General features: G+C 44.9%; 1 protein-coding gene across 1 annotated transcript in view; it reads right to left on the reverse strand.

The window, feature by feature from the left end:
• CPPED1 (calcineurin like phosphoesterase domain containing 1) overlaps positions 1 to 21,669 on the reverse strand; it is a 71,835-nt gene that overhangs the window by 43,598 nt on the left and 6,568 nt on the right. Inside the window, exon 2 of the mRNA XM_080981847.1 lies at positions 18,800 to 19,018. Coding sequence (XP_080837973.1) covers positions 18,800 to 19,018 — 219 coding nt within the window. The remainder of the gene's footprint in view (positions 1 to 18,799; positions 19,019 to 21,669) is intronic.

A 21,669-nucleotide genomic window follows, 5' to 3' on the forward strand; every position in this document is an offset into this window, starting at 1 on the left:
TGAGATTTGTCCTTTAAACTATAGAGTGGTACAGAAACGAAACGAAAAACAACAACAACAACAACAAATTTCACTGCAAAAGAAGGTGCCTAGACATTTCATCTGGACCACAAAGAAGGCTGATCGCCGAAGAATTGATGCTTTTGAATTATGGTGCTGGAGGAGACTCTTGAGAGTCCCATGGACTGCAAGAAGATCAAACCTATCCATTCTAAAGGAAATCAGCCCTGAGTGCTCACTGGAAGGACAGATCCTGAAGCTGAGGCTCCAATACTTTGGCCACCTCATGAGAAGAGAAGACTCCCTGGAAAAGACCCTGATATTGGGAAAGATGGAGGGCACAAGGAGAAGGGGACGACAGAGGACAAGATGGTTGGACAGTGTTCTCGCAGCTACCAACATGAGTCTGACCAAACTGGGGGAGGCAGTGGAAGACAGGAGTGCCTGGCGTGCTCTGGTCCATGGGGTCACGAAGAGTCGGACACGACTAAACAACTAAACAACAACAAGACATTTCATTGTGACAACTGTAACCTAAGTTTAAGGTGCCATTTGGTGATATCTGAGTTTCTAACACTTCTGCTAGTGAGGGAATGGGGCAGTGGTGAAACTCGATCTCGCTAAGCAAACTTGAGTTCCTGATAGTGGAACTGTGATAGTAACCAGGATTACAAGCCATAGAGCAGGGGACAGAGATGGGATGATAATAGAGACTGAGATGAGAAGAGGGACAAAATCATTATTCTCTTTGTGTTCTTGATTGCCTGCTTTAATATTATGACTGGTATTAAGCAAAGGGCAATGAATGAATGAATTATATTAGCATGGATTATTGGCTTTTGATCCATTCATCCATTTGACCTTTCAATCCTGAAATAAAGAGAATGGATCCCACACTTAATTCTGTCAGGTCATTTCACATCTGTGGATAATTGGTAGCCACTTATTTCTCATTCTACGGTGGAAAGCTATCTCTCAGGCAGGAGGTCTCAAAACTTGGAACCTTCCGCATCACAATATGTGCTCTACCCCGAGCGATGGCCTCCCAAAGTAGCTGAAATATAGGATACAGGGTTGGGGTTCGGAGGGCATTTCCTGGGTGGAAAAACACAATGCCCTAAAGCAGCGGTTTCTAAACTCCATCCCCGCCTCCCAGACCACTTGGAAATTACTGAGGGTCTTGGCAGATCACTGGTTGAATTTTCTGTCTCTTGTAGAAATTCTAATGTGCTGTGCTAGATGCTGTACAATTTCAATTGAATCTTTTACTGCTTATTCTGTTCCTTGTATTTTGTTTTATTCTACTACGATTTGCATTCGACAGAATTCAAATTGTAGAACGTTAAGAAACAATATAAGGAATAAAAGAAGCAATAACATATTATTAAAATCAATATGAATACTTGATGCAGATATGGGGTGTGCAATTTTAATATTAGTGTGCAGCAATTGTTGTTGTTGTTGTTCTGCCCATCTGACTGGGTTGCCCCAACCGCTCTGGATGGCTTCCAACAATTATAAAACCACAATAAAACATCTCAGTCTAGAAGCCAGAAGTATTTGAACTAAAACACTCATTGAAAGTAAAAGAAATTCAATCAAGGCACACTTAGGCTGCAACCATACAGTGGTACCTCGGGTTAAGTATTTAATTCGTTCCGGAGGTCCGTACTTAACCTGAAACTGTGCTTAACCTGAAGACCACTTTAGATAATGGGGCCTCCTGCTGCCGCCGCGCCGCTGGAGCACGATTTCTGTTCTCATCCTGAAGCAAAGTTCTTAACCTGAAGCACTATTTCTTGGTTAGCGGAGTCTGTAACCTGAAGCGTATGTAACCTGAAGCGTATGTAACCCGAGGTACCACTGTATACCCAACCTGGGAGTAAGTGCCATTGAATTCAATAGGACTGACACCGAAGTTGACACATATGTGTGTGTGCTTAAAGGTGGCTTAAAAGTTACATTCCAATAAACTCAAAGTTTATTTGTAAATCATTTTTACTGAAATATTTATTTGTGTGTGTGTGTGTACACACTTCAAATACATTTCCCTTAACATTTTCTTTTAAGCTTTGAAAGGGAAGGTGGGAATGAAGGTGCTGAAAAATGCTAATTTTAGCCAACCTAGAGAACTGCAAATGTATATTTATTACACTGACACGCGTGGTTCCCAAGGATGGCCACCCAAAGGAGAGTGGGTGGGTGAACTTAATTACAAGCTTTAAACCTTACAATTTTGACAGGTATTGTATCCGTTTTATTATGTCACTAATATTTTATGAAACAATGCATTTTCAGAAACGGCAGTTCCCCGCCCCTCCAATCACTAGTGGAGATGGAAGTCAAGCAAGTGCCAGAACTATACTACATACACCTGCAGAAGATGAATTACGTCCTTTCTTTCTTTTTCTACCAGAGCAATTCTAGACAACACAACACACGTCCACTCAGAAGAAAGCCTCGCAGAGTTGAAGGGGACTTGTGCGCATGTAGGCATGCACACCTCCCGACATAAACATTCATGCGCCAGGGGAGGTATGATCAGGAAACATGAACCGATATGACACTCACTGCCTATAAATTACCATCTAAATCCAGGATGGGGAACCTCAGGCCCAGGGGCCAAATGTGGCCCCCCTAGGCCTCTCAACCTGGCCCCCTCCGCAAGCCATATCCCTCACCAGCCCTGCTTTGTACCCTCCTTGGACGCTTATCAAACTGGTAATACTTCCTGCTTGCCTGGACGGATGACAAAGAGGGGTGTGTAAGTGTGTGTAGAAAGTAGCCTACTGTACAGGGGTAAAATGTGCATACGTTGCTCTGCTCCCTTTTGCCTCTGGCCACCTCCATGACTGACATGTGCCCTCAGAAAATAGCCCAGGATGAAAAAGTCGCCCTACTCCTGATATACCGTAAATTATATGCAACTTCCATGGATAAAGGCTTATTGTTTCTCATCAGATGCTTATATAATTAAACTTCTAGCCATGCTAGATGTGGGAAGCAAGAGCAAGTCTCTAATTCCTACTACAGTGGTTCATTGGTTCTCGAACTTAACCTGTTCTGGGAGTCCGTTCAAATCCCAAAACCATTCGAAAACCAAGGTGCGGCTTCCTATTGGCTGCAGGAGCTTCTTGCACTCAAGTGGAAGCCATGTCGGACGTTTGGCTTCTGAAGAACGTTCGCAATTCGGAACACTCACTTCCGGGTTTGTGGCGTTCAGGAGTCGATTTGTTTGACAACTAAGCTGTTTGAGAACCAAGGTACCACTGTACTAAGGAGTATTAGACTGGGCTGTACTTTAAGTGTGTTTTTAAATGACCTGACTCCCCATCTTCATGAGGTTGAGTCTCATGCTCAAGATTCCCCCAGTTCCCCTATTGTGGTACGTTAACAGTGCTCTCCTGCTCCCATTGTCTAGAATAGGCTTAAATGACCTATTGTCTCCATTTGCGGGGGGCTGCTCCAAGAACAGTTCTTGTGCGCACGTGTAAAAACCGTGCGGGGGGGGAATGAACAGGAGAAAGGGTTGTGTAGAGAAGTGGTACAGTGGACGCTCGGGTTGCAAACGTGATCTGTGCGGGATGCATGGTCGCAACCCACAGTGTTCGCAACCCGCGTCTGCGTATGTTGCGATTCGGCGCTTCTGCGCATATGCGACCGCCAAAACCCGGAAGTAACCCGTTCTGGTATTTTCGGGTTTCAGCGGTCCACAACCCGAAAAAACGCAATCTGAAGTGTCTGTAACCCGAGGTATGACTGTCCATGAGACATGTTTATCCTGCCCTTGCTCCAAACAACTTGAGGCTCCATACAAAACTCCTTACAACCCTCTGAGAGAGGTCAGGCCAAAAAAGCTGACATTAACTCCAGCACCCACCAAACATCTTGGCTGACAAGAGATGTGTATTCTGGTCCTGATACAAACACTATTTCCATAACATAAATTACTATCCAAAACATACAAAACATATTTTTTTTAAATAACCCAATGCAACGTTATCTACTACTACTGTACACCATACCGGCTCCGACTGAGTTTCAATAATTAAAACAATGGGTGTTCCCAAGGCAGGTGGCAATGTGGTGCTAACATCTCCTCAGGCGTTCACAAGCCTTGCATTCCTCGTACCCTCCAATGCTTCAATGGCAACACAATCAATAATCTGCTGTGATTATGCCGTGGCCTTTTCCATTTGCTGACGATGAGCTCCAGAGGCCTGTGTCTAAAAGGAACTGTTAAGCGATGCAGGCCTTGGCCTCACCCATCCATTATCATATCAGGTACATATCAAGTTCAGTGTGGTTCTGTCTGCTGGACATTTAAAAAAAAATTGCAGGCAAAACCACTTTGCCTGGTCATTAATGGCTACAGAATAGTTCACCGGGCAATAAATGAAGCTTGAAGGAGGTTGTGGCGTGCACTTGTAGCATCTACTTAAAAATCTGTCAACATTTGGAGCAACTTGTGGAAGGTAATTTAGTTATCTGCCCCATGCAGCATGCCTTGTAGTGGGCTCTCTGGGGGAAAGCTTGGGCATTTTAAATATTCCTAATCTGCCTTTCTGCCCACTAAGTGGTACACAGCAAGCCACAGAAAGTGCTGCCATGTCAGTCAGTGCCAAGGCAACAACCTCTGTGTTAAGGCAAGGTCCTCTGTTGCCAGTATGGTGTAGTGGTTAAGAGCAGTGGACTCGTAATCTGGTGAACCAGGTTCACGTCCCCGCTCCTCCACATGCAGCTGCTGGGTGACCTTGGGCTAGTCACACTTCTCTGAAGTCTCTCAGCCCCACTCACCTCACAGAATGTTTGTTGTGGGGGAGGAAGGGAAAGGAGAATATTAGCCGCTTTGAGACTCCTTCGGGTAGTGATAAAGTGGGATATCAAATCCAAATTCTTCTTCTTCTTCTTCAAGTACTTATGTACCACCATTTCATAATCTGTCAACAGACTTCACCCGGAATACTGTGTCCACATCTGGGCACCACAGTTTAAGAAGTATATTGACAAGCTGGAAGGCATGCAGACACCAGCAATCTACACAACAAAAGGGTCTGGAAACCAAGCCTTATGAGGAATGGTTGAGGGAGTTGGGTATGTTTAGCCTGGAGAAGACTAAGTGGTGATATGATAGCCCATCTTCAAATATCTGAAGGGCTGTCACATGGAAGGTGGTGTAAGCTTGTTTTCTAATGCTCCAGGAGGAGGCCAGTACAATATTTTAATCATGTTTTGCAAACCTGTTCATGCAGACATTTTTTTTAAAAAATTGGTTTTGATCTAGTGGTTTATAAAACTAGAGATCCAAAAGCTATTCAGACTTCCACAGCACCAGTAAACTGCAAGAGAGATAACTCTCCCATAGATACGGAGAAGAGTGAAGCTCTGTTCTCCTTTTTTTGGAAAGGCCTCTCCTCCTCCCAGAGGGGAGGGGTTCTGAGCGGGAGCAGCTTCCCGCTGGGGCAGGGAGGCGTGCTCGGCTCCCTGCCCCTGATTGCTTCTGCTGCCGTGCCCAAGCCTTTCAGCTGACCAATAGGGCCGGCTGGTGGGCGGGGCTAGCCGCATTTAAACAGCTGCGCCAGGGCTCTGCTCCCAGTCTGTTCCTGCTTTCTTCGGATCTCCCGCCCTCCCTCCCTCTTAGGTCAGCTTCTTTTGCATATTGACCTTGCTATGGACTTCGGTTGGTTGCCTTGCTTGCCCAAGGGGCCTGGTAGGACTTTTTTATCCGTTTGACAAATTGGCACCAGCCTCTTGGTTTTTTCACCTACCTCGTAGCAATTCGTCACAACTTTCTGGTATTGGCAGTTAGGCATTGTTGGAGGTGTGCTGTGTTGGAGGATTGGGTATGCACCATCATCTACCTCTCCTCTTTTGGGTATTCCATTAAAGGAATCCAGCAGCCGTGGATCCTGTTCGATGCCCTGTTGGTGGCTAGGGCCATGGCACGACCCCCGGTGACATCACGGGGAAGCTTCCAGTTGTATTTGCATCAACAAGCTCCTCCCATTGGTTGTTAACCCTGATATGACTCCCGGCTGTGCGGGGTGGAGTCTGGTATTGCTGTTTCATCTAATGTCTAAGCCAATGCTACTCACATGCTGTAACCAATAAAAGTTGTGGCCTAATTTTGCCCATTAACCTAAAATAACATGTCTTTGTGTCTTATTATACTCCTATGCGGGTGGTGGGTCCTCGACTCACAAGCAGCTGCTGAACGACGACAAAGAAGGATTGGAACCACATCATGTGATCCCGCTTAACCAGGTGACAGACTTTGGCATTAAAGTGGTTGGAACCTATAGCGCTCAATGGAGATAGCTGCTTTCTGGTCTAGGTTATTTACATACGTTATCTTGAAAGAGCAACAGGATCAGGTTGAACTCTGCTTTGCCCACATTCATTGATGACATGAGACATGGCCTCTCTGTCTGGCCTTCAGGACTTTCTGCAGGTCACACCTCTTCTTTCCAGGCCATACGCCCCCAAACACAGGCTTCGTTTTGCATCCTCCTTGAGTGTTCTTTCCTGGTTGGAATGCATCCTCTGATAACGCCTTTTGCTTGGATGGGTGGAGAACAGAGGGCTGCGTGTGTGCCTAATATACAAAGGAAAAGTCTACATCACTTGCTCTGGATGCTACTGGCATTATGTTCCTGGAAGGCAATGCAATGTTCGGGCTCAAAATGTTTTTGACCCTAACAGACCATCTCCGGGATTCCATGATACCCTCCCCCCCAAAAAAATCAGGTGAGCCGTGTTCTTTTGTTTTGTAACGCCTTGCATGTTTTATGATTGGCACCAAAATTTCTCCACCTGCCCACTCAATATAATAGAAGCTGGTAGGGGAGGGGAGGGACAATGGTCAGCCATAGCCTTGAGCATGGGTAGGCAAACTAAGGCCCGGGGACCGAATCCGGCCCAATCACTTTCTAAATCTGGCCTGCAGATGGTCTGGGACTCAGCGTGTTTTTACATGAGTAGAGTGTGTGCTTTTATTTAAAATGCATTTCTGGGTTATTTGTGGGGCATAGGAATTCGTTCATTTTTTCCCTTCAAAACATAGTCCGGCCCCGCACAAGGTCTGAGGGACGGTGGGCCGGCCCCCCTGCTGAAAAAGTTTGCTGGCCTTGAGGAAGGGGGTGCGACTTTGTGACTGACAAAAGAGCTGCCCAATCAGTGCTGTGCTAACCTGGCTTCTAAAAACCGGAGGAAAATGTTCCCCCTGAGTTCACTGCGGGGCAGAGAGGAGGAGAAAAAAGATGGCACCTGTTCCCAAAATGCAGTAAATGCATTTTACAGCAGACTGACCCATTGAAATTATGTACATGGCAATCATGTCTTCTGCTGATGTAACACAGTCCACAGCAGCATGGCCTCCTAACAACAAAACTATAATTTTCTGGGGTGGGGGGTGACGCATGCACCTCAGTATTTCTGGCAAAGTCTCTACACTGCAAATATCTATCTGATGAAATGCATGATTAAACTCCACAGTTCTTGGTAGCGCTATACATGGTCACACAATAAAAAAGAAAGCTTCTCACACTACTACTAATAATGATCCCAAGTACAAACCAATTTTAATCACCCTCTACATAACTGAAGACATTGCCACTGATTACTTACTTCCTTTTAATGGCTCATAATGCGCTCCCAAGTGTTCTGCTTGATTGCGTCCTAGTTTAGCTGATAAGGATGCTATTTATTGCCCCCGAGCTCTTGGAATCCTAGGAAGTCGCCATGTGCCTAGGCCTCGACACCAGAGCAGCTCAACAGCAGCTGTGCTTTGGCCATTCTTCTCCGAAGAGGAGGCACCACTATTCAGAGGCAGACCACATGCTTTGAATACAGAAAGTCTCAGGCTCAACCCCTGGCAATCTCTGGGGCCAGAGGCCTTGGAGGGTGAACCAGGCACTGAGTCCTCAGAGGGTAGACCAGACACTCCACACGGCAAGGACAACGGTACCAAAGGTCCAGGACCAGGCCAAAGAGCAACATCATAGCATGGGTTCAGCTGAGGTCCAGCGCCGAGGGCCTTCTGGCGGTTCCCTCACTGCGAGAAGCCAAGTTACAGGGAACCAGGCAGAGGGCCTTCTTGGTAGTGGTACCTGCCCTGTGGAACGCCCTCCCGCCAGATGTCAAAGAGAACAATAACTACCAGACTTTAAGAAGACATCTGAAGGCAGACCTGTTTAGGAAGCTTTTAATGTTTGATGGATTAAAAGGTAAAGGTCCAGTCATGACCAGCTCTGGGGTTGCGGCGCTCATCTCGCTTTATTGGCCGAGGGAACGGGCGTACAGCTTCCAGGTCATGTGGCCAGCATGACTAAGCCGCTTCTGGCAAACCAGAGCAGCACACGGAAACACCGTTTACCTTCCCACCGGAGCGGTACCTATTTATCTACTTGCACTGGTATGCTTTCGAACTGCTAGGTTGGCAGGAGCAGGGACCGAGCAACAGGAGCTCACGCAGCCACGGGGATTTGAACCGCCGACCTTCTGATTGGCAAGTCCTAGGCTCTGTGGTTTAACCCACAGCACCACCGGTGTCCCTTGTTTGATGGATTACTGTATTTTAATATTTTGTTGGAAGCCGCCCAGAGTGGCTGGGGAAGCCCAGCCAGATGGGCGGGGCATAAATATATTATTATTATTATTATTATTATTATCAGTCTACAGACCCAGAATTGTCAGGCTGCTTGTGAGTAAGCAACCCCTGAAATTCCTTTACTACCAGCAGCCAGAGTTGGGGTGTGGTCTCCGACAAACCCCTTCAACCTTTTCATACCCAGTACCCCTTTTTTTGCCCTAGCACACACTGGGGCCCCCATTTCTTAATCTTTGGTCATATATCTGCATACCGGAAGTGCTCCTGTTGTAACCCACTTTGGAGCAAGGCATGACACATTGGTGGGTCCCGATCCAACCGTTGAAGACCAGTAGCCTAGGAGGTTGCACTATTTAAGGTCTCCCTCTTGAGCATTCCTGTTTCTGGAAGCAACACGGGTCTCTGATTCCTGGGTTTTTGTGTGTCCTTGTTCGCCTTCATTGGAGGTTTTTAAGCAGAGGTTGGATGGTCATCTGTCTTGTGTGCTGTAGCTGAAATTCCTGCATTGCAAGGGGTTGGACTAGATTATCCTTGGGGGTCCCTTCCAACCCCACAATTCTATGCTATTCAGAAAAAATACTGCCTCTGACTGTAAAGGCAGAGCACAGCCATCATGGCTAGTGGCCATTGACAACCTTTTCATCTATGAATTTGTCTAAAAGGTAAAGGTAAAGGGACCCCTGACCATTAGGTCCAGTCGTGACCGACTCTGGGGTTGCGGCGCTCATCTTGCTTTATTGGCCGAGGGAGCCGGCGTACAGCTTCCGGGTCATGTGGCCAGCATGACTAATCCACTTCTGGCGAACCAGAGCAGCACACGAAAACCGCTGGAGCGGTACCTATTTATCTACTTGCACTTTGACGTGCTTTCGAACTGCTAGGTTGGCAGGAGCTGGGACCGAGCAACGGGAGCTCACCCCGTCGCAGGGATTCGAACTGGCGACCTTCTGATCGGCAAGTCCTAGGCTCTGTGGTTTAACCCACAGCGCCACCTGCGTCCCTTATGAATTTGTCTAGTTCTCTTTTAAAGCCATCCAAGTTGGTCGTCATTACTGCATCCCGTGTGAAAGAGTTCCATAGTTTAACTATGCACTGTGGGAAGAGGTATTTTCTTTTATATGTCCTCCTGAATTTTCCAACACTGAGCTCTGTTGGATTTCCACGAGCTCTAGTATTATGAACTTAACAACTCAGCACACTAAACCACCACAGCAATTTAAAAAACAATAACACTAAATTAGTCCATCTCTCTTTAAAAACAAACAAACTCCAAAAACCTGGGCACCAGTCTTGTAGCTGCATGAATTTATCACCACATAAATTTGTTTCGTATATTCATTGGCTCCAAGGAGACAGCAACCAAAACGCCTGCAGATCAGAGGCCATCAATTTTGTAGCCTGAAACCACAACTGGATGCATCTTGTAAAACTGATTATGCGGGGGCAGGTTGTGTTTTGGGATTACCAAAAGTCAGTGTCTCTCCTCCTTCCCCCCACAACCTCAAATATTATATTAAGAAACAGGAGAAAAGATTTATTCAAATCCTTAGAAGAACAACAGACTTAATTCCCGCTTTCCTGTGACAATTTCCTTAATCAGGTCATTTTCTTCATTGCAATCAGCAGCAGAATTATTTTTGCATCCCATCATTGCTTCGTTCTAATTCTGGAAGCCCTTGAACAAAGAACACTATTTAAAATAATACTAAATATTTTTAAATTTTTTTTTTAAAGCTAGAGATTCTAAACCAAGACACACACACACAAAGTTGTATAAATACTAAACTCTGATCTAACCCACTAGAAAGCGGGAGAGTAGAGTTAGCTTAACTCCCCATATACATGGCACTACTGTTTGTAGCAAGGAGGCAAACAGGGCTGCCTCTGAAGACAGTTCAGCAACTTCAGCTGGTGCAGAATTTATTGGCCAGGTTGCTCACCAGGGCAAGCCACTTTGAATATATACAGTGGTACCTCGGGTTACATACGCTTCAGGTTACATACGCTTCAGGTTACAGACTCTGCTACCCCAGAAATAGTACCTCAGGTTAAGAACTTTGCTTCAGGATGAGAACAGAAATCACACGGAGGCAGTGGGAGGCCCCATTAGCTAAAGTGGTACCTCAGGTTAAGAACAGTTTCAGGTTAAGAACGGACCTCCAGAACGAATTAAGTTCTTAACCTGAGGTACCACTGTAATGCCAATCCCGGCCTTGCTGTACTTGCCTGCCAATTAGTTTCTGGGCCCTATTCAAAGTGCTGATTTGACCTATAAAGCCTTAAACGACTCAGGACTGCAATACTTCAAGGATCACCTTTCCCCATATGAACTGACTCAGACCCTGCAAGCATCATTTGAGGCACTTCTTTGTGTGCTTCCTCCACGAGAGGTCTGGGTGGTGGCAAAATGAGAATGGGCCTTTTCTGTGGTGGCTCCCCACTTGTGGACTGCTCTCCCCAGGAAAGCTCGCCTGGCCCCTTCGTTACACATCTTTAGGTGTCAGGCAAAACTATTCCTATTCTCCCAGGCCTTTGGCAAATTAAACAATCAATAGCCTTTTAAACTGTGGGCATGTGAGGTTAGTGTTTCCGTTTGTTATTATGGTATGCATTTTTTGTGTTTTCATATTGTAAACCTCCCTGTGATCTTTGGATGAAGGGTGGTATAGGAAATAAATAAATAAATAAATAAATGCATGAATAATATAGTAAAGGTAAAGGGACCCCTGACCATTAGGTCCAGTCGTGGCCGACTCTGGGGTTGCGGCGCTCATCTCGCTTTATTGGCCGAGGGAGCCGGCGTACAGCTTCCGGATCATGTGGCCAGCATGACTAAGCCGCTTCTGGTGAACCAGAGCAGCGCACGGAAATGCCGTTTACCTTAAATAGGTAGCGGTATCTATTTATCTATTTGCACTTTGACGTGCTTTCGAACTGCTAGGTCGGCAGGAGCAGGGACTGAGCAACAGGAGCTCACCCTGTCATGGGGATTTGAACTGCCAACCTTCCGATCGGCAAGTCCTAGGCTCTGTGGTTTAACCCACAGCGCCACCCGCGTCCCTATTAATAATATAAGATCAAGCAAATATTCTCCCACTAAGCCCGGGGCTGGGCTTCTATAGAGGTGGGAAGGACTATGTCTGCTAATGTCTCAGGTCTGATTTCCAAGGTTGGGTTGGCAACACCCCTCACCTTAAACCCTGGAGAGTTGCTGCATGTCAGTGTAGGTCAGGGTCCCCCAAACTACAGCTGTTTTTGGAATACAGTTCCCATCATCCCTGACCACTGGTCCTGCTGGCTAGGGATTATGGGAGTTGTAGTCCAAAAAACAGCTGGAGACCCACGTTTGGGAAACCGTGGCATAGACAATGCTGAACTAGGTGGAGCATCTGTCAAATTCAGTGTTAAGGCAGCTGCCTATGTTCCTATGCAGGGAACCAGTCACTGTCCCTGATAAGTCCTTGCTGAGATCTTGGGGATTCACACCACATGGGTTGAGTCTTGCGTCATCCTCCACAACTGATGGTATTTGCAGTCAACTGAGACACTCTGTACTTAACCACTTGCTTTCACATCCTTGGACACAACTTAGCTAGCCATTAGCGCTAGTTTTCCTTTTTCCCCTTTTCTTTTTTTAAAAAAAGACACTTTTTAATAATGCATGGCCGTGTGCAAAGCCATTTATCCCCAAAGTAATCCGGATGGCACAGAAGACTGTTTGTAGAAGTAGGCGCGAAAAGACCTCCAGAGGAAGAAGCGGCTGTTCTTTCGCTTCCTAGCTAGGGCTCGAAAACAGCACAGGGGGCTACTGTCAATGTTTACACAAGTGCAGAGCAAACACGGCAAGCAGCGCAGAAGCGATCTTGGCTGTGTTCAATATGTTCCGTTTAAATGTTTTATAAGTTGTGCGACTAAAATGTATATTTGGTAACATTTGGCAAACCGAGGGGAGAAGGAGGAGAGGAGAGAGCAGCCCTTTTGAAATATTATGGGAAGTATTACACTGTATTCTCGTTCTCTGTAAGCATTGCGCCGTCATAGCTCAGCGGTAGAGTGTCTGCCTTGCAAGCAGAAGTTCCTGGGTTCAATCCCCGGTATCTCCGGGTAGGGCTGGGAGATAGTATTGTGTCAACAGTACAGTGGTACCTTGGGTTAAGAACTTAATTCGTTCTGGAGGTCTGTTCTTAACCTGAAACTGTTCTTAATCTGATGCACCACTTTAGCTAATGGGGTCCCCTGCTGCCGCCGAAGCACGATTTCTGTTCTCATCCTGAAGCAAAGTACTTAACCCAAGGTAATATTTCTGGGTTAGTGGAGTCTGTAACCTGTAGCATATGTAACCTGAAGCATATGTAACCCGAGGTACCACTGTACTGAGATGGATGGCCCCATGGTCTGAATCTAAGCCAGCTTCCTAAGTGCCTCTTCGTACGGAAGAGAAGGCTTTCAACAGCCACTAGCCTTATGGCTATGTTCTACCTCCACTATCAGAGACATTAAGCCTCTGATTACCACCTGCAGGTAACTGCAGGTAGGCAGAGTGCTGTTGTGTTCATGTCCACCTTGCAGGGTGCCCACTGACAAGCCACTGTGAGAAAAGGATGCTGAACTAGATGGGGTCTGATCCAGGAGTCTGGCCTTACATTCTTCCTGCTTCAAAATGCTCTTAACCTATGTAGTTAGCATCTGACTCATCTTATTTGCTGCTTGGTTGTAAATAAAACCTCTAAGCAGTTTACAAAAACAAAATTTAAAGTTATCCAAATAATTTTATTAGTTTTCCGGCTGCATATTCCACATACACATAATGTATTGCATTTTACATTTATACTTGCTCCTAAGCGCTGACTTCCCTCCTTCCTTCTTCTGGTTTTTTATATCACATATAATTTTATCGCATTATTTTCATCCATTTTGTATATTGTTATTCATTTTCCATATTTGCCCATAGTATATCCATAAATAAATAAATCCTCCTGTTTATACAATTCTTGTTGTCTGTCTGTATTCATTTACAACTACAGTGGTACCTCAGGTTACATACTCTTCAGGTTACATACGCTTCAGGTTACAGACTCCGCTAACTGAGAAATAGTACTTCAGGTTAATAACTTTGCTTCAGGATGAGAACAGAAATCGCACACCAGCAGTGTGGCAGCAGCGGGAGGCCCCATTAGCTAAAGTGGTGCTTCAGGTTAAGAACAGACCTCTGGAATGAATTAAGTTCTCAACTCAAGATACACACTGTAATGTTAGTTATATTAACCTCCTTATACATTTTGCTTCTTATTATTTTCATTAAAAATGATGGATAATGAAAATTTAAAGATATCAGTAAAAGACACAGTTATAAACAAGAATAAAAGGGAATAACTCAAATCTACAATATGCTAAAACTGTAGATGCTGCCATGCTAAAAGGTCGATTTCGTACAAGCAACCAATGAATATTATGTGACGCCAGTGACAGTGCCATTTTCACAGATCAAAGCGGTCAAGAGGGCATATCCTAAGGCAATCCCTCAAGTTATTAAATTCATATTCCAGTTTTCCACCAAGGAGCTTAAGGTGGCACACATCGTCCCCATGCTCCCATTTTCACCATAACAGCCCTGTAAGGCAGGTTAGGCTGGGAAACGGTAACATTAAGAGCATTAATTGAGCCCTACTGTACCGTAACAGAGGTCCATCTCGGATCCGCCATCACATTCCTGACAACAACTCACCAGTTGCTTCTGGGAAGCCCACAATGAGGACATAAAGACAAGCGACCCTCTTTCCTAGGTTTGTTCTCCATCAACAGGTATCCAAAGGTACATTGTCTCTAAACCTGGAAGCTCTATTCAATCACTATGGCTAAAAAGGAACATAATAATTGCCACTGGTGGATCAGCCTAAAATCCTCCTCATCCTCCGCCATTTCATCCAGAAACTTTTTTCCTCTGACAATGAAGAACTTGGTACAACAGGTGCAATATCAAATGCCCCACTTGCATCAGAGCACTTTAAATGAGCACGGCCTTCCCCACAAAGAATCCTGGGAACTGTAGTTTCTTAAGGATTCTGAGAGATGTGAGGAGACCCCTGTTCCCTTCACAGAGCTGTAATCCCCAGTGGTTTAACAATCAAACCCTCCTTCCAAAGGAACCCTGGGAATTGTAGTTTCCAATTTCCTTCTTGCGGCTGTGACAGAGAAGAGAGAGGACTCACAAGCCTGAGGCTTAACCACCTGACACTAAACTATAGTTCAGGTGCTCATCTGGGAAAAAGAGACCACAGTTTGAATGCAGAGAAAGAAAAAAGAGATGACTGATAAGCCTTTGTGTAAATACACCCCAGGCATGTCAGTTAAGAACAGGAGAATCTGTCCATTTCAGTTTCTCATTTTTTTCACTCTTATGTTCACTTCTCCACATCAGTTGTGATTTTTTAAAAAGCCAGTGTGGAAATTCATCAGCATTTTAGTGCTCATTTGTCCTAACTGCATTTTGTGTTGAGTTTTCCCTCATATGTATATTTTTGCAAAGCAGTTTTCTCCAATATAATGCATGTTTCTAGGTTATTTGCGCTAATATATATGCTTTTCTGTACACATTACTTGGCTGCAGAACAGCACTGAAAAATTCAGAGACACGCAAATTTCAAATGAGGCTGCGTTTCAGTTTGCGTCGTGTTTCAAAGTGCAAATTATTTGAGCTCGCCTTTAAATGTGAACTGAATCGAACACCTCCCACACCCCTAATGCCAGTTCCATACAGTGACGACTGCTTATTTTCTGGATGAAATAAGCAACTGACACTTTGGAAACTCATAACGATGCATCTCTGTGTAGATCTCGTCACGGAACATGAGCAATTTGTAAGGTGCTGGGGTGACGTTTCAATAAGACAGAGAGGTTGAAGGCAATTTGCCCACATATAGAAAAAGAACCATTTGCTACAAGGAATCATTATATTCATATGTTGTTGGTTTTTTATGTCCCATTGTAAGCAACAGGTGAGCCATATGGAAGATTATTATGGAAAGGAGCAGGGAGAGAGACGAAGTGAAAATCGAGGGCTGCCTTTGTCAGAGACAGCCGAACGCCTGCGAGACAAAGCCTCTGGGCTGAACTGCTACTCATGTCATGGAAAGTTCATGAGCATATCAGACACCAAGGGGGAGTGGGTGAGCAGCTCTTGTGGGAAAGAGGAAGATCAGTTTGGAGACAGAGAAATAAATTACTTAGTGGTGCTGTCAAGAAATAAAGAGGTAAGAGAGAGAAGGGGTGTTGGGTAAGCCAGAAAGCTGAGAAGCCCAATGGGAAGGTAAGTTAGGAAGGAAGGAAGGAAGGAAGGAAGGAAGGAAGGAAGGAAGGAAGGAGGTCAAGGAAAAGGAAGACCAGTGGCAAGGTAACTGGAGAAAAAGACTATTTCTGCATCATGTTTTTATCCTTCTCCCACTTCTCCAGGGAGCTCTCTCCATACCACCCAGGGCCAAGAGACAGATATTTGCACAAGGTGATACAAAAGGGCTGGTTCAGACATAGCCACCTTGGTCCAGTAACTCATGGTTTATCAGACCTAGAATGAGCCATGTACAGGCATGCTTTCTCCAAACCATCTCAGTCCTGCCTCCCTTCAGCGAAGGTGTCCTGGTTACAAGGGAGAGAAGGGGCGCCTGCAGCCTTCCAGAGGTTGTTGGACTTCAGTTCTCATCAGCCTCAGCTATCATGGCCAATGGTCAGCCCTGAAGGGGCATCTAGCCCAAAGGTTCTCCACCCTTGCTATGAGGCCTCCCTTCAAAGCATAGTCTGCCAGTTGTAGGCATCCTGAGAAACTGGGTTTTGAATTTTTATAAGTTAAAGAGCAGTATTGTAGAAATATAAGTTCTATATAAGAAATATGTAACTGTGCGGTATAAAGTAACGGATAAAGTACAGTGAGATTAACTGGAAGTCAGTTTTAAATTTCTTCTCTATAAATTTTATAATTGTGTTCAGTATCAGGAGTATATATGATGATAATTATATTAATCTTCTTGTATCTTATAGTGTGGTGGTTTGTTTGATTTTTCTTTTATTTGTTCGTTTGATTGTATGTTTGTTTACTTGTATGTACGTCTGTTTTCTCATAAACGTATTTATTTTAAATTAATAAAGATATATATTTTTTAAAAAAGTTAAGGAGCAGTATAGAGACACACTTCAGAAATAAATATATTGGTTGCAGATCTCTGGTTTATCATCATTATTTCCCAGCACTAAAAAAGAAGTGAGGAATTAAAAAATAAAAAAAGATCTGAGAGGTGCCAAACCAGAGGTAATAGCACTCAGCATATTTTGAAGAGTTGACGGGGAAGGGGGGCGGAGGAAGGAAGGGGGGATGCATTAAACAGAAAAAAAGAAGTTCTTGTGAAACAGAACCAACATTGCTCCAGTACAAATTCAAAGCTTCTTCTCACCTAATGCCTTTGTTGCTAGTCTTTGATTGTTATACTTTCTAAATCTATTACGATAAGCATGAGAGGGAGAGAGAAGCTTAGCATTTCATTTTTCAATGGAAGCCGGGCTTTTGATTTCGCTAACAAGATTACTTCACCCAGATGTGGTGTTGGAAGACGGGTAGAGCCCACAGGCCACCTGCTGCCCATCACAGTGCAAGGAGACATTCAGAAGGAAGAGCTTCCTTTCTTAGGTAACAACTACAGATCAGGAGGTCCCAGGTTCCCTTCCCAGCATCTCCAGGGAGGGCTGGGAGAAACCCCTGCCTGCAATCCTGGAGAGCTGCTGATAGCCAGTGTAGACGATATTGAGCAAGCTATGGACCAATGGGTCTGATTCAGTACAGTGGTGCCCCGCAAGACGAATGCCTCGCAAGACGGAAAACTCGCTAGACGAAAGGGTTTTCCGTTTTTTGAGCTGCTTCGCAAGACGAATTTCCCTATGGGCTTGCTTCGCAAGACGAAAACGTCTTGCAAGTTTTGTTTCCTTTTTCTTAACACCATTAATACAGTTGCAACTTGACTTCGAGGAGCAACTCATAGAACGCAGTGTACATAGTAGCCTTTTTTGAGGTTTTTAAAGACTTTGGTGATTTTTGAAGCTTTTCCAAAACTTCTTTTGCAGCCATTTGGTAAGTTAAGCTTTTAAAACTTTTTTGGGGGGTTTTGGATTTTGGGTTGGGGTGTTTGGAATTCAAGGACTTGGTGTTGGGGAGGGGTTTGCAAGAATCTGGAAGCTTGTGTGTTTTTTTTCTGCATTTTTATGATTTTCTGTGACCATTGGGCAACTCTGCTGTTTTTAAAAAAAATTTCTGGATTTGAATTTCTGTGTGCTGTGTGGCTGGGGGAACAGTTGGGGAGGGGTTTGCAAGAATCTGGAAGCTTGTGTGTTTTTTTCTGCATTTTTATGATTTTCTGTGACCATTGGGCCACTCTGCTGTTTTTTTTAAAAAATTCTGGATTTGAATTTCTGTGTGCTGGGTGGCTGGGGGAACAGTTGGGGAGGGTTTTGCAAGAATCTGGAAGCTTGTGTGGTTTTTTCTGCATTTTTATGATTTTCTGTGACCATTGGGCAACTCTGCTGTTTTTTAAAAAAATTTCTGGGTTTGAATTTTGAAATGCTCTTTACAGTATGTGTGACTTTAAAGAGCACTTAATAAACTCTTGTTGTACCAAATTTGGCTTTGTTTGGACTTTTTTTGACCATAGGAACGCATTAATTGATTTTCAATGCATTCCTATGGGATTTCGTGCTTCGCAAGACGAAAAAATTCGCGAAACGAATTAATTCCGTCTTGCGAGGCGCCACTGTATAAGGCAGCACCTGCATTTCGTTAGACTACAGCAGGGGTGGGAAGCCTGTGACCCTCCAGATCTTGTGTTTATTTAAACTATTTATAAATTACACTTCCATACAAAATGTCACGAGCCAAAACACACCGTTATAATAAAAGCACCAAGCACATCAGGGAGAGCTGGTTGGCAGAGAATCCCAGCTTTGAAAGGCCTGTTTGAATAAACACAGTTTTTAGAAGCTGGGGTGACTCCTGCCCAACCTCTGCTTGCAGGGAGTTCTTGCTGGACTCCAGTTCCTGACAGCCCCCTGCCAAAAAAGGGCAACTATCTGGAAGATGGGCGTTGTAGTAGTCCAGCAGATTCTGGAGGAATGTGCCAGCAGGAACAGTTTCTTTCTCTTTTAAAACTATCCTACCTGGCATGCCATGTATGAGATCTCCGCAGAGTACGAAGAATTTCGGTTTGGGGTTCAGCTGGTTAATCGCTTGCACTGCTTGCTGTGTTAGTTTGAGTTCCTCTTCCCATTCGTCGCCTCCATGGTCACAGTCGCCAATTGAATACGCTTTCATCAATCCAAACTGAGGATCCGCTCCTTGAATGAAGTAGAAAGGGGCTCTCCATTCCTGTTCCACATCTAAATACATAAAAAACAGAAATACATAAAGATAAAAACAAACGCTACCGCTGTGAGTTAATTCCAAACTTTTTCTGCATTAATAACAGCAAGAGTTATAGATTTTAAAGACACTTTTAGGCACTATCACATTATCCAGCTCCCCTCACTAGAGATGGAGTCTGTCACAGCTTAGTGTGACATCGCAAGACAAGAAAAGGCACTATATCACCCCACTTTTGATTTGAATGACTTGACTACATTGGCAAATCTGTTCTCCAAAGTCATTTTGTATTGGTATTGTTCAACTACAACATCAGACAGACAAGAAACACAGTATTACTAGAGGTAGGTGGGGTCTGGACACAGTGTCTTCCTCACCCAAAGACACACTTTTTAGAGATGTTTTCCTAAGCCACACACACCCTGAAAAACCCCATAGGATTGGGGTCACTGCTCCACTAACAGAGGTTCTAATACTTCATCATTGACAAGTCCCCCAGGTCAACAGACAATTGGACGGAACCTCAATTAAGAGCCACTTTGCAATGCAAGTCTTCTGGCAGCGAGATTAATCACCTTGTCAGCTAATGGCGCTGCCCCAATTGTGCACGAAGAAGTGCAATTTTCCCCCCTTTCTGCCACATCATGCCAAGCTGACTCACCTGTAATGAAGACCAAAAGACCCACAAAACCCTCACTGGAACAGCTTACCTATTGTGTAATCGGACAGAGAAATATGAGCACACTGTCTGAAGTGGTCTCAAGTCAAAGCAAAGAACCCCCTAACACAAGGCTGCCTTAAAGGATGAGGTGAGACACCGCGGCCTGCTCTGCCCAATGGGCTGCTTCAGGCAGAAAGACAAGACATGATGCCCCTCTCCACAAACCAGGCCACTTCAGAGGAGCAGGCGAGATAGGGTGGCCCTCTCTAGAGCACTGTCCGCTACAGGCACAGAGGTGGGACATCTTGGCCTGGGTGGCGCTGTGGTCTAAACCACTGAGCCTCTTGGGCTTACTGATTGGAAGGTTGGTGGTTTGAATCCCTGCGACAGAGTGAGCTCCTGTTGCTTTGTCCCAGCTCCTGCCAACCTAACAGTTTGAAAGCACACCAGTGAAAGTAGATAAATAGGTACCGCCGTGACGGGAAGGTAAACGGCATTTCCATGCGCTCTGGCTTCCGTCATGGTGTTCTGTTGTGCCAGAAGTGGTTTAGTCATGCTGGCCACATGATCCGGGAAAGCTGTCTGTGGACAACGGCGGTTCCCTTGGCCTGAAAGCGAGATGAGCGCCGCAACCCCATAGTTGCCTTTGACTGGACTTAACCGTCCAGGGGTCCTTTACCTTTACCCACCTCTGATGCAGAGGAGGGATGGAGAAGCTGATAGAAACCAGCTACCTTGGCTTCTCCCCTCCCAGAACTGCCTCTTGCAGTGTCCATTCCTCCTGGAATTGACATTACAGTGGACATTACCTCAATGTATCGATAGTGCAATGGTGAGTCAAAAAGGGGATGCAATGGTGAGGGTGAGGCCAGCAGGCAGGTCCCACTCTCTCCATGGAATCAGAATTATGGAGTGGATAATGTCCTAAGGGAGCTCATTAATAAATACAGTGGTACAGTGGTTAAGTACTTAATTCGTTCCTGAGGTCCGTTCTTAACCTGAAACTGTTCTTAACCTGAAGCACCGCTTTAGCTAATGGGGCCTCCCGCTGCTGCCGGAGCACGATTTCTGTTCTCATCCTGAAGCAAAGTTCTTAACCCGAGGTACTATTTCTGGGTTAATGGAATCTGTAACCTGAAGTGTATGTAACCTGAAGCGTCTGTAACCCGAGGTACCACTGTAGTATGACACAGTTGACACGTTCTCTTCTCCCTCCTGCTCCCAGTTTCCTGATTGTTTTCTCTGTGTGCTGCTATTTGGGTTGTTTTCTCTGTATGCTGCTATTTAGAGCAAACTGCACCTTTGAGGCAAATAGTTTCTCAGGGAGTGACTTAGAGCAAGAAGACAGTGTGTGTGTGTGTGTGTGTGTGTGTGTGTTTGTTTGTGTGTGTGAGTGTGAGAGACAGAGCGCCCTTCTCCTTCCGGACATGTCAAAGTCCAAATCCTGTTTTTGTCTGTCCTGCACATCACCAACCCTCTTGACCCCTGCTGCTACTTCACTGACCAGTGATAATTATCATTAACATATGTAGTCTGACCTCAGGAGAAGGGTCAGTAACTCATGGAAAATACTGACAAATATATTACCAAACCAGGCACTCTTTTTTTTTACTGTGGCAGTCTGAGCACAGAAAAGAGACCACTGAAATTAACTTAACTGTCAAGGTGATTTATCGTTCCGATTCCGTAAACTGTGTTGACTGCTTTTGTTCCATATGCTGAACACGATTGCTTCACACTGTGATAATCCACTGGTGATGAGCTGCGTTGTTCAGAGAAATGTAGGTGTAGGAACAGAGAGCTTGCATATCCAAGTTACATCAGTTGAACGGTATCAACATTTTGCTATTTTCCTGAGTTAGTGACAAACTAGACACAACAGTGGCAGCCGCACTTGAAATATACACATGTATCACCACGAACTTTTTGGCAGAAAGGTGATTTACAGAGGCAGCAATGAAGGAAAAACTAAACCAGAGATTTAGGCGGAAATCCTACATCCATTTA

The sequence above is a fragment of the Podarcis pityusensis genome, assembly GCF_964106645.2.
Source record: "Podarcis pityusensis genome assembly, chromosome: 14".
Classification (NCBI taxonomy): Eukaryota; Metazoa; Chordata; class Lepidosauria; order Squamata; family Lacertidae; genus Podarcis; species Podarcis pityusensis.